General features: G+C 47.0%; 1 protein-coding gene across 4 annotated transcripts; it reads left to right on the top strand.

The window, feature by feature from the left end:
• The first annotated feature begins 214 nt into the window (after positions 1–214).
• Nf1 (neurofibromin 1) lies at positions 215–12,687 on the top strand. 4 transcript variants are annotated; one of them, XM_002137624.4, is made up of 17 exons: positions 215–402; positions 647–790; positions 850–1,234; positions 1,294–1,435; positions 1,487–2,080; positions 2,138–2,459; positions 2,514–3,066; positions 3,127–5,256; positions 5,319–5,925; positions 5,984–8,339; positions 8,399–8,656; positions 8,784–8,879; positions 9,412–9,501; positions 9,859–10,061; positions 10,123–10,309; positions 10,371–10,536; positions 11,722–12,687. In XM_002137624.4, the coding sequence occupies exons 1-17, from the start codon at positions 343–345 to the stop codon at positions 11,727–11,729; spliced, it is 8,301 nt and encodes a 2,766-aa protein (XP_002137660.4). In that variant the 5' UTR covers positions 215–342; the 3' UTR covers positions 11,730–12,687. The 4 variants fall into 4 exon arrangements, with proteins under 4 accessions (XP_002137660.4, XP_033233057.1, XP_033233058.1 ...); XM_033377166.1 differs by having other exon boundaries at positions 10,728–12,687; XM_033377167.1 differs by lacking the exon at positions 9,412–9,501 and having other exon boundaries at positions 10,728–12,687.
• Positions 12,688–12,861: the final 174 nt, after the last annotated feature.

Genomic DNA, 12,861 nt, shown 5'->3' with positions numbered 1-12,861 from the left:
GTTGGTGCTCCTTTATTTAAAAAAAATAATATTAACTAATGTATTACAGTACATTAATTTGAACATAATATGTTTTTTTCTTTTAATTTTGCGGGAGATTTTGCCTGAAACCAATTCAGGAGTCCCCTGAATAATATGAAGGCGGTACTTATCGATAGTGAAAATATTTATAGAGTCGCGCACTATCGTTTGATTAGTGTGACCAAAGGGACGCTATTCTTAGTGTGGCCAAAGTAACAGTAGTTTTTGTTGCCGCTCTGTGGGCGCCGTTGTGGGTCGGGTCTTTAATTTAATCAAAAAATGCAGTAAAAAGGCTTTAAACAATTGCAAAAACCACACAAAATGGCTACTCAAAAGCCTGGCGAGTGGGCAAGTGCTCTACTGGCGCGCTTCGAAGATCAGGCATGTGTTTTTCCAACGTTTTCAGGTTGTTGCGTTTCGGCCAATGCCAAGGCGAAAAAATGTACCTGCTGCTCAGCGCCTGCCTCCTCCCATCCTCCCTATCCGCATGCTGCTCCTGCTCTTTTCTCAATGGGGCTCTAATGTGGGAGGGAGAGGGGGAGGTGGAGGCAACGGCAACCCCCATGAATGGATGAATGAAATGGAAATAATCAATTAAATGCGTTTCTCCCTTTTTCTTTTGCAGCTGCCGAACCGTATCGGTGCTTATGGGACACAAGCACGTATGAGCCAGGACCAACTGGTGGCATGCCTTATCCACATATCGCGCTACCGCTTCTCGCTGGTCATTTCTGGCCTAACAAAAATGCTTCAGCGCGTCAACGAGGCCGTAAGTGAATGAAAACACACAGTTTTTAATTTTCAAATTCAAAACATCAATTTTTGTAGGCACTACAAAACCGATACGAGCCAGAACGTTGCTATTTCGAATCTCTGGTCATCATACTGACCACCCTCGAGCGGTGTCTTACCAATCAGACCAAAGACACGGCCCGCTTTGAGGAGGCCATGAATGTGAAGCTGCTGCTGCGTGAAATCTCACAATTTGTGGACGTGCAGAGCGACAGTAACCCGAATGCAGCCCAATTGAAGGCCCTGGCCTCCAAGGTGCTCTTTGCCCTGTCCCAAAATCACTTCTCGGCTGTTTTCAATCGCATCTCGGCAAGGATTCAGGAGCTAACATCATGCTCGGAGGAAAATCCCGATTACAATGACATCGAATTGATACAACACATCGATATGGATATGATTAAACTTACCAAGCTACTACAAGGTAAATAGTTCTTAAATATTTGATTCTATTGATACTAAGAAGGCCTCTCTATATTACAGAAACCATTACAAAGTTTCGCTCAAAGCGCGCTCCACCTTTGATTTTACTTTACTCCCTGGAGAAGGCCATTTGGAACTGGATTGAGTATCACCCACAGGAGTTCCAGGACCTGCAGCGAGGCACCAATCGAGATATATCCACGTACGTAATGGTTTGCCTTTTATTTGGCCAGCATTAAGCCTTACCTTACAGTTGCTGGGAGCCACTGCTGGACTTCGTAGAGTATTTCAAGACCGAAAATAAGAAAAGCAAGACCATGGTCTGGCCCCTGCAAATGTTGCTGTTGATATTGAATCCCTCCAGCCTGGAGGCCACCGTCAACGAGCTGCAGCAGTCGGAAAAGGAGAAAGAGAAGGAAAAGGTGCCTTCAAAGTCCACACAGTCTGCATCGCGGGACAAGGACAAGGACTTTTCGGCCAGGCAGTTTATCGAGAGCATCAAGCGGGGCTTGGGTCAGCATTCGCCATCGAAACAGGTCACAGAATCTTCTGCAATTGCCTGTGTAAAGCTTTGCAAAGCCTCCACGTACATCAATATCACGGACTCCAACAATGTGGTCTTCAAGCTGGTGCAATACTTCATCAACGATCTGAAAGCGTTGCTGTTTAACCCGGCCAAGCCGTTCTCCCGCGGCCAGGGTTATAACTTTGCCGACATCGAGCTAATGATCGACTGCTGGGTGTCCTGTTTCCGCATCAGTCCGCACAACATTGAGGCTCTGAAGGTGTGCCTGAATCTATCCTCGCCACAAGCCTATCATTTTGTTATTGTGTGCTCGCTGTTGAGGTAATCAAGAAGCGTATTTCATCATCTTCGGTGCCTAATAAAGTTTCTCCCTTCCAGATTGGCCCACATCTATGTGGATTTCCGACTGCAAAACAAGAATCCCTTCCGCATTGTCAACCAGCCCCGTCTGTCCTGGTGGCCACAGACCGAAGTCGTCCACTATCGCTCTGCGGAGCTGCGTGCCTTGTTTACGGATACCCTAAATAAGGCCACCCAAGGGTACATAGCCCATACGCCATTGCGCTACATTACCTCCCTGACGCTCAAGTCCAAGGACACGCAAAAGGGGCTGACACGCGCCGAGGAGGGACCGGCCCACAAGATGCTATTGCTGCTGCTTGTACGACTGATACACGCTGATCCCACGCTGCTGCTGAATGTAAGTTCTGAATGACTATATAGCCAAGCTCTTGCTTTAATGTCTCGATTGCAGACCCAAGGAAAAGTGGCCCATGAGGTACAAAGTTCTACTCTAGAGCTAATCAACGGTTTGGTGAGCCTAGTGCATCAAACGACAATGCCAGATGTGGCACAGGAGGCCATGGAAGCCCTGCTGGCCCTGCACGCACCAGAGAAAATAGAAGTCTGGAATCCCGAGGCACCCATCAACACATTCTGGGACGTGAGCTCTCAGGTGCTGTTCTCCATTTCGCAGAAGCTAATCCAGCACCAGATTGCCAACTATACGGATGTGCTGAAGTGGTTGCGCGAGATACTGATCTGCCGCAACACTTTCCTGCAGCGGCACAAGGACTATGCTCATGTGGGGAGCCAGATAGCCATCTGCAAGCAGGCACATATCAAAATGGAGGTGGTGTTCTTCATGTATTTGTGGAGCGTGGACTTGGATGCAGTTCTGACATCGCTCTCCTGCTTTGGGCTGCTCTGCGAGGAGGCAGAGATATGCTGCAGCTCCGACGAACTGACAGTGGGCTTCATTATGCCCAACTATCACATCTACCAGGAGCTGGCACAGTTGTCCACTTGTGGGTTGATTAAAGCATTTGTTTATCAATTAATTATCATATTTATTTTGTATTTTTTAGCTGCAACGGATACTCGCATTTGCTTCTTTGACAACACACATGGCAATGTGCTGAGTCGCCTCACACTCCAGAAACGCATCATGACGCTGCTGCGCAAGATCGAGCACTGTGTCCATGGCGTCCAGCCCGCCTGGGAGGAGACCTTTCGCAACTGGGAAGTGTCCAGCAAGGTCCTGCAGACCTATCCCAAATGCAAGGGCGAAGATGGCCAAGCGGAGGTCTTCCATCGGGGAATGGGAAAGCGTAGGGCGAGCCATCAGAGCTCCGAGCACGATCTGGAGGAACAAATCAACGAATGGGCAAACATGACGTGGTTCCTGTTGGCCCTGGGCGGCGTTTGCCTGCACAAACGCTGCAGCAGCCGTCAGACACTGCTGCAGCAGTCCCAGAATAATGCCTCCTTGGGCTCGTTGGCTCAGACCTCGCTGTACTCGAGCTCCACAAGCTCCGGGCATGGCTCACTGCACCCCAGCACTGTATCCCTATCGACGCTACCACCAGCCCCGCCACAGGATGTCAGCTATTGCCCCGTGACGCAGTTCATTGGACAACTGCTGCGTCTGCTGGTTTGCAGCAACGAGAAGATCGGCCTCAACATCCAGAAGAATGTGAAGGAGCTGGTGGGTGAGGAAATGTCCACCCAGCTGTATCCCATACTCTTCGATCAGATCAGGGCCATTGTGGAGAAGTTCTTCGACCAGCAGGGCCAAGTGAATGTCAATGTGACTGACATCAATACGCAGTTTATTGAGCACACGATCTACATCATGAAGTCGATACTGGATCCCAAGGCCAGCAAGGACCCAAACAACGAACAACCCTCGCCCTCGGAGCACTTGGGGGTGACGAGCATCGAGGGCATGATGCTGGGCATCGTGCGGTATGTACGCCATCTGGACATGACCGTTTATGCAATTCGAGTGAAGACAAAACTCTGCCAGCTGGTGGAGGTGATGATGAAGCGACGCGACGATCTGGCCTTCCGCCAGGAGATGAAGTTCCGCAACAAGCTGGTGGAGTACCTGACCGACTGGGTGATGGGCACATCCCATCAGATCGCACCGCCCAGCTCGGCGGATGCGGCCATTTTGACCAACACATCGCTGATCTTCCGAGACCTGGATCAGGCATGCATGGAGGCGGTGGCCGCTCTGCTCCGTGGCCTGCCACTGCAGCCCGAGGAATCGGATCGTGGGGATCTAATGGATGCCAAGAGTGCGCTCTTTTTGAAGTATTTTACGTTGTTCATGAACCTCTTGAACGACTGCATCGACAGCTCGGAGGCGGAGAAGGAGCTGAACAACACACCGTTGTTGCCGCCACGGCCACGAATGGCAGCCGGTAAACTGACGGCCCTGAGAAATGCCACCATACAGGCCATGTCGAATCTGCTGGGTGCCAACATAGACTCTGGATTAATGCATTCGATTGACCTGGGCTACAATCCCGATCTGCAGACGCGAGCCGCCTTCATGGAGGTACTCACACAAATCCTGCAGCAGGGCACAGAGTTCGACACTCTGGCCGAAACGGTGCTGGCCGATCGCTTCGAGCAGTTGGTGCAGCTGGTGACGATGATCAGCGACAAGGGAGAGCTGCCCATTGCCATGGCACTGGCCAATGTGGTTACCACTTCCCAAATGGATGAACTGGCGCGGGTTCTGGTCACCCTGTTCGATGCCAAGCACTTGCTGTCGCCCCTGCTGTGGAACATGTTCTACCGCGAGGTGGAGGTATCCGACTGCATGCAGACGCTCTTTCGTGGCAACTCTCTGGGCAGCAAGATCATGGCATTTTGCTTCAAGATCTATGGTGCCAGCTATCTGCAAATGCTGTTGGAGCCACTCATTCGTCCGCTGCTGGACGAACAGGAGGAGACCTGCTTCGAGGTGGACCCGGCCCGACTGGAGGCTGGAGAGGATATCGAACAGCATCGCGACAATTTGATAGCCCTAACGCAGAAGGTTTTTGATGCCATAACTAACTCTTCGGATCGCTTTCCACCTCAGCTGCGGTCGATGTGCCATTGCCTGTACCAGGTGCTGAGCAAACGTTTCCCGAATCTGCTGCAAAACAATATTGGGGCCGTGGGCACAGTCATCTTTCTGCGCTTCATAAACCCCGCCATAGGTAAGAGATCTACATACAATCCACAATCCAAAACGCTAATCACTGCTTATTTTGCCCTTTAGTTTCCCCTCAGGAATTGGGCATTGTTGATAAGCAGGTCCACAGCTCGGCCAAGCGCGGTCTCATGCTGATGTCGAAGATCCTGCAGAATATTGCCAATCATGTAGAGTTCTCCAAGGAGCAGCACATGCTGTGCTTCAACGATTTCCTGCGCGATCACTTCGAGGCGGGTCGTCGTTTCTTCATACAGATAGCCTCCGATTGCGAGACCGTGGATCAGACATCGCACAGCATGAGCTTCATTTCGGATGCGAATGTTTTGGCTCTGCATCGACTGCTGTGGACGCATCAGGAGAAGATTGGCGACTATCTCTCCAGCAGTCGCGATCACAAGGCTGTGGGCAGGCGACCCTTTGATAAAATGGCCACTTTGTTGGCCTACCTCGGGCCACCAGAGCACAAGCCCGTGGATTCGCACATGATGTTCAGTTCGTACGCACGCTGGAGCTCCATCGATATGTCGTCCACGAATTTCGAGGAGATCATGGTCAAGCATCAGATGCACGAGAAGGAGGAGTTCAAGACACTCAAGTCCATGAATATATTCTACCAGGCGGGTACCAGCAAATCGGGCTATCCCGTGTTCTACTATATAGCCAGGCGATACAAGTGAGTGCCCATCCAATTCTCTTGCAAATTCAGCTAAAACTTAATTCTTTTCTTCAAGGATTGGTGAGACAAACGGGGATCTACTGATCTACCATGTCATACTCACATTGAAGCCCTTCTGCCACTCTCCCTTCGAGGTGGTGATTGATTTTACACACACCTGCTCGGACAATCGCTTCCGCACAGAGTTCCTGCAGAAGTGGTTTTATGTGCTGCCGACTGTTGCCTACGAGAATGTCCATGCGGTGTACATATACAACTGCAACTCGTGGGTGCGCGAGTATACAAAGTTCCACGATCGCATTCTGGCCCCACTCAAAGGGAATCGCAAGCTCATGTTCCTGGAGTCACCGAACAAGCTCACGGACTACATTGATGCCGAGCAGCAGAAGCTGCCGGGAGCCACACTCTCGCTGGATGAGGATCTCAAGGTGTTTAGCAATGCCCTGAAGCTGAGCCACAAGGACACCAAGGTGGCCATTAAAGTGGGCCCCACCGCACTGCAGATCACGTCGGCGGAAAAGACCAAAGTGCTGGCCCACTCGGTGCTCCTGAATGATGTCTACTATGCCTCGGAAATAGAGGAGGTGTGCCTGGTGGACGACAATCAGTTCACGCTTTCGATAACCAACGAAAGCGGCCAGTTGAGTTTCATACACAATGACTGCGACAACATTGTCCAGGCCATTATCCACATACGGAACCGCTGGGAGCTGAGCCAGCCGGATTCGGTGACAGTACACCAGAAGATCAGACCGAAGGACGTGCCGGGTACACTCCTGAATATGGCACTGCTAAATCTGGGCTCGTGCGATCCCAATCTGCGGACAGCTGCCTACAACCTGCTGTGTGCTCTGACAGCCACCTTTGACCTGAAGATTGAGGGGCAACTGCTGGAGACGCAGGGACTGTGCATACCCTCGAACAATACCATCTTCATCAAGTCGGTCAGCGAGAAACTAGCCACCAATGAGCCGCATTTGACACTGGAGTTCCTCGAAGAGTCCATCCAGGGCTTCCAGCGCAGCACCATCGAACTGAAGCACTTGTGTTTGGAGTACATGACGCCCTGGCTGAAAAATCTGGTCAAGTTCTGCAAATCCAACGACGATGCCAAGAAGCTGAAGGTATCCCAGATCCTGGACAAGCTGATCAACCTGACCATCGACCAGAAGGAGATGTACCCATCGGTGCAGGCCAAGATCTGGGGCTCCATTGGTCAGATACCAGAGCTCATCGATATGGTTTTGGATAATTTCCTGCACAAATCGATCACGTATGGGTTGGGGTCGCCCCAGGTGGAGATTATGGCCGACACGGCGGTGGCCCTGGCCTCGGCCAACGTTCAGTTGGTGTCCAAGAAGGTGATCACGCGCATGTGTCGCGTGATGGATAAGTCGTGCACGAATCCCACTCAGTATCTGGAGCAGCACATGATGTGGGACGACATAGCCATACTGGGACGCTATCTACTAATGTTGTCCTTCAACAACTGCCTAGACGTGGCCACTTCCGTGCCATATCTATTCCACACGATCACGTTTCTGGTCTGCTCTGGATCCCTGTCGATGAGGGCCTCCACCCATGGCCTGGTGATCAATATCATTCACTCGCTGTGCACCTGCACAAATCCCTCCTTCTCGGAGGAGGCCCAGCGGGTATTGCGGCTTTCACTGGATGAGTTCTCGCTACCAAAATTTTACTTACTCTTCGGCATCAGCAAGGTCAAGTCGGCGGCAGTGACCGCCTTCCGGTCAAGCTGCCGCCATCCCACGGACAAGTGGCTCGGCAATGAGCGCGTTACGCAGCCATTGCCCGCGGATCGGGAACGACTGTCGCTGCCCTCGCTGGAGGTCATTACGGATGCCCTGCTTGAGATAATGGAGGCCTGTATGCGCGATGTCCCCGACTGCGAATGGCTGCAAACTTGGACCTCGCTGGCCCGCAGCTTTGCCTTCTGCTACAATCCGGCTCTGCAGCCGCGTGCCCTCATCGTCTATGGCTGCATCAGCAAGAGTGTGACGGATCACGAGGTGAAGCAATTGCTGCGTATTCTGGTCAAGGCTCTGGAATCGTTTAATGATCTAATCCTAATCGAGGCATTGGTCATGTGCCTGACGCGCATTCAACCACTGCTGCGACCCGAATCGCCCATCCATCGAGCCCTTTTCTGGGTGGCCATCTCAGTGCTACAGTTGGACGAGATTACCCTCTATGGAGCTGGGCTGGCACTGCTCGAACAGAACCTGCACACGCTCAAGTCTCAGGGATGTTTTGACAAGAAGGAAACCATAGCCGAGGTCATGATGAAGACTCGCGAGAAGCTCGAGTGGCACTTCAAACAGCTGGACCATGCCGTAGGACTTTCATTCCGTAGCAACTTTCACTTTGCCCTAGTCGGGCATTTGATAAAGGTGAGGATTGGACACTAGTTGGAGTAAACAATACTCTTAAATAATATTTCATTCATTAGGGCTTCCGTCATCCCACACCGACCACAGTATCGCGGACATCACGTGTTCTGACCATGCTGCTAGGCATCATAGCCAAGCCCCTGCACCGCGACAAGTTCGAGGTGACGCCCGACAGTGTGGCCTATCTGACTGCTCTTGTGGCTGTGTCCGAGGAAGTGCGCTCCCGCTGTCATGTGAAGCATGCCCTGCCACGCTGGCCGGCCGACCTCAGTGGCAGCGTGGAGAATGCGGAATTGTCTAATGGAGGAGTTCAGGCTGTAAGACTATAAATCAAAACTGGGAGAGATGGACTCCCTGTAGATTCTGTGATTCTTTCATTGAAAGCCTAAACATACGGGGATCTTTCATATAATCCTACTACTATGTTTTTCCACCCACAAATAGATTGGCCAGCCCCTGTCGCGACGACAAAAGAGTTGGGACATACTCGATCAGTCCGCCCTGCAGTTTGCCCGCCAGCACAAGGTTCCCACTCTACAGGTAAAGACCCACGCGTATTCGCACTCCCCAACTGCCCCCAACGTGTTCGAAATTCGCTGTACAAAAGTTGTTATAACCATCAGCTATAGTAACTTTTGGCTATCTATTTGAGTCTCTATATATTTCTATATGGTACTATATCCCCACTATATCCGACTATATCTATCAGATCGAGCGAGAGATCAGCCTTTGCATAACTAATAATCGTTCAATGATGTTTTCTTGTTTCTCTTTTTATGATTTATAAAAAAAAAACCAAAAAACGTTACGTTACATACATATAAATCACAATGTATACTCGTATATATACCGTTTATATGCCTGCCTGCCGACTCTTACTACATCTAATTGGTGCTTGTAACTCTCATCAATATATCCTATATAAACGACTATATCTATTGCCACCTACCACTACACCACTACCACTACTGCTAATACTCTACGCATGAACATTGTCATTTGATTTGCGTTTGATTTGGTCAACATGAACACTATGAAAAACAACAAACAACATTAAATTGTACATCCGTAGAATGCGAGGGTTTTATTCAAAACTCAGCGCTCATTCTCGGTGCCAACAACCAAAGATCCGAACAATGCCACCGGCATCGAAGAACGTCAGGTATTGCTCTACAAACATAACTTATCTCTTAGCTAAAACTAACATCTATCCTCCTAACTCGTTCTCTCTAAGTTCTCTCTACTAAAAACCCACTCAAAAGAAAACATATTTGTGTTTCGTGTCCTCCTGCTTTTATCCTTATTCTTTTTTGTTTTATTTCTCTGCATGGCACTGCATGATGGCAAAGTTCTATTCCATCCATCCAGATCATTGCACATTTCGTACGCCCTTTTTTTCTTATGGTAGACAACATCTTCACGAACCTTTTTTCAAAACGATATCTATGTGTGTGTGTCTTAGGTTGTGATTTTGCTCAAACAAGTTGATAAAACATTTTGAAAACATATTCCGAAACAGGAACGCGGCTCACGCTCTTCGGTATCCAACGAGTCGAATGTCCTACTTGATCCCGAAGTTCTACCCGATTTATCCATCCAAGCCTTGGTCCTCACTGTGCTAGCCACCTTGGTCAAGTACTCGTCGGATGAGGGAGAAACTCGCGTATTGTACCAGTATTTAGCCGAAGGATCTGTGGTCTTTCCCAAAGTGTTTCCAGTCATGTAAGTGGACCTTTAAAATTATTCTGATCTAGCATAACTTAAGTATATATTCGTATTTCAGCCATTCGTTGCTGGACCAAAAGATCAACAATATATTGTCAGTGTCGCACGATCAGGTTGTGCTCAACTCTGTGCAGAACATTATCCAGAATATGCTGGCCAGCGAAGATCCCTCCCAGCAGCAGCTGCACTTCTTGCAGAGCTGCGGATTTGGCGGACTTTGGCGCTTTGCTGGTCCATTTACCAAGGTGGGTTTTTTGCCTAGAAAGTGTATAGCAAAAATTAATAATTATATTTCAATATTTCCAGTACAACATGATGGGTGAATCCTCAGAGCTCTTCGTCAACTGCTTGGAAGCCATGGTTGAGACCTGCTTGCCGGGCGATGAAACTGCACCAGTACCACCCTCGCCGCGTCCCTACAACCTGAGCTCCAGCTTGAGCAGCCTTACCTTGGGGTCGCCCACGGATAAAGGTGCGTAGATGTAGCTTTGACGGTATATATAGCTTATACCGAGCACAAAATCGTACAATGCAATGCTTAACCTAGAGAGTTTCTTTTCCTACACTAGCATTCCCAGTCGAATGAACACTGACAATTGTATAAACAATACTATTTACTCAAATTTAACCTTTTCTTTGTATCACACCGATTATATTATATAGCATTCTCATCGGAATCATTAGATTTTTATGACAATTGCCCGGGCAGCGCTAGCAGCCTGCGACGTGCCTCTCACAGCAAATCACGCGCCAAACATCGAATTAACGACAGTCCATCACATTGAAACTTCCAAACAAAACTAGAAAACACTAATAGTAAAACTGCAACTAATTCCAAATATACACATAATTGCTAAACAGATTTGAACAGCTGAATATTGACAATGAATGTCGCCCATACACGAAAATATTCAAAATATTCAAAAATAAATGTATTTTGTAGTTATCTAAGCTTTGCCAAATCGAAACACAAAGAGCGATTGATTGATTGATCGAAGTGAAAATTGTTAAACACTCGAAAAAAGGAAAAGCCCACAAGATAATGCACTACACTGTATGTATGACTTATTAGCGAATTGATGTTTGAAAACATTTGATAATTATATACTTATATGTATATGTATATGGTACCTTAAAGCATTTACAGCATACATATTTTCGATAATATTTGTGTGACTTATACGCACCTTACGATTATGTAGCGTAGTGTAGTTTTGCCATACCTTTTGTTGTTCCAATACGAAACAAAGGACTTAACCAGCGCTGAAAGAAACGAGGAGAAAACACCAAATGTTACATTGTAACAGCAATCAGAATACATATTTTTATGATATGCATGCCCAGAGACTATACATATAATCAATAGAATACCTAAGAACACGTTCCACTTGCCAATAATTCTTTCAATTTTCAGTAGCTTTTAACCGTAAACCTAACTAGAAATGAAATCAGATTTATCAAATACATCAAGATTTTATATATGATATGTATATTTTTATTACAATTTGAATTTTATACGAAAAAACGTTCAATGAAATCAAGATAAGAAATAAGTAACATTGTTAAGTCCCTACCGCTTTGTTAACCCGCTCTTCTTTTTCCTCCCAAAATATTCCTACCCTCGATGTGTTTATGCAAACTTTCGTCTTATTTTCAGCTGCATGAATAACAACTACAGACCCGCGCACTAGACGTACCACACTTGTCGCAAGAGTAATCCGTTTCCTAAATCTGTTTAAAAAGTGCTTTTAGAGAAGGGAAAAACAAAACCCCTGCCCCCCACATAAAGTCGTACAAAAAGCTATAGAGTGTTTATATATTGATACATGTATGTATAGAATGTCCAGAGAGATGTCCAGTCGACCAGATGTGAAAGGGATAAGAGATAAATGTAAAAATATTATGTATATATATATATATATATACATATAGAATGTGTAGAATGGATACGGAATGGAAAGGCCTTCAATGAAACTGCAAACGCATAGATGACGATGATAAGAGAGATGAGTACGAGAAGGAGTATATGTATCAAACGGAAATATTTTCTACCGAATATCGATTGTACTATATGTACATTTTTAAATTTGTAAGGCACGTACACAAAGATCACCAGTTCCTGAGAAGACGACCACGGCCGAGGCCCAACGGAGTTAACCAAGCAAACTGCAAAAAACAAAAACAACTATAAAATCAAACGAAACGAACACGAAAAGAACATAAAGCTTTAAGAAACTGGCATGCCCCGACGGGCATGTCCTCTGAATTCTTTTGTATTATACGAGAATCTCCCCGCGCTGCAATTGTATGAAATGGCATTTATTTTTATTGTAATTATTATTATTGTTTTCCACCTAAGTTCATCATTCATTAACACCTACCTATTTATTTCACCAACATATGTTTCTCCAACGAACACCCAAACTAACCGAACAAAAACCCCGTTACACCTATGCTAAAATCACAAACCAGCAGTCCCTTTTAATTCAAATTAGTTGTAAGCCAACAAAAACGATTTTTAAATCGAAATAGAGTTGTTAGCGAAATAACACCACTACGAATGTTAAACACACTTGTACCTCTTATTAAACAATAAACGCAACAATTTAGACAGTTAAACTTACCTTCTAGCACAAGAATTTGATTTTCATATTTGAATTTGTATCTTATTGTATTTTATAACTATGACATCGTATTAACCAAGCGCGTTCAAAGCGAATATTTTAAAAATCAAACTAGACGAGCGACCAGCTAGCGCGGTACTTTTCATTAATTAATCTATATGTATATGTATATG

This window comes from Drosophila pseudoobscura, chromosome 2, assembly GCF_009870125.1.
Source record: "Drosophila pseudoobscura strain MV-25-SWS-2005 chromosome 2, UCI_Dpse_MV25, whole genome shotgun sequence".
In the NCBI taxonomy this organism is placed as follows: domain Eukaryota; kingdom Metazoa; phylum Arthropoda; class Insecta; order Diptera; family Drosophilidae; genus Drosophila; species Drosophila pseudoobscura.
The sequence above is the reverse complement of the archived record's forward strand: the minus strand, read 5'-3'. Positions and strand labels throughout refer to the sequence as shown.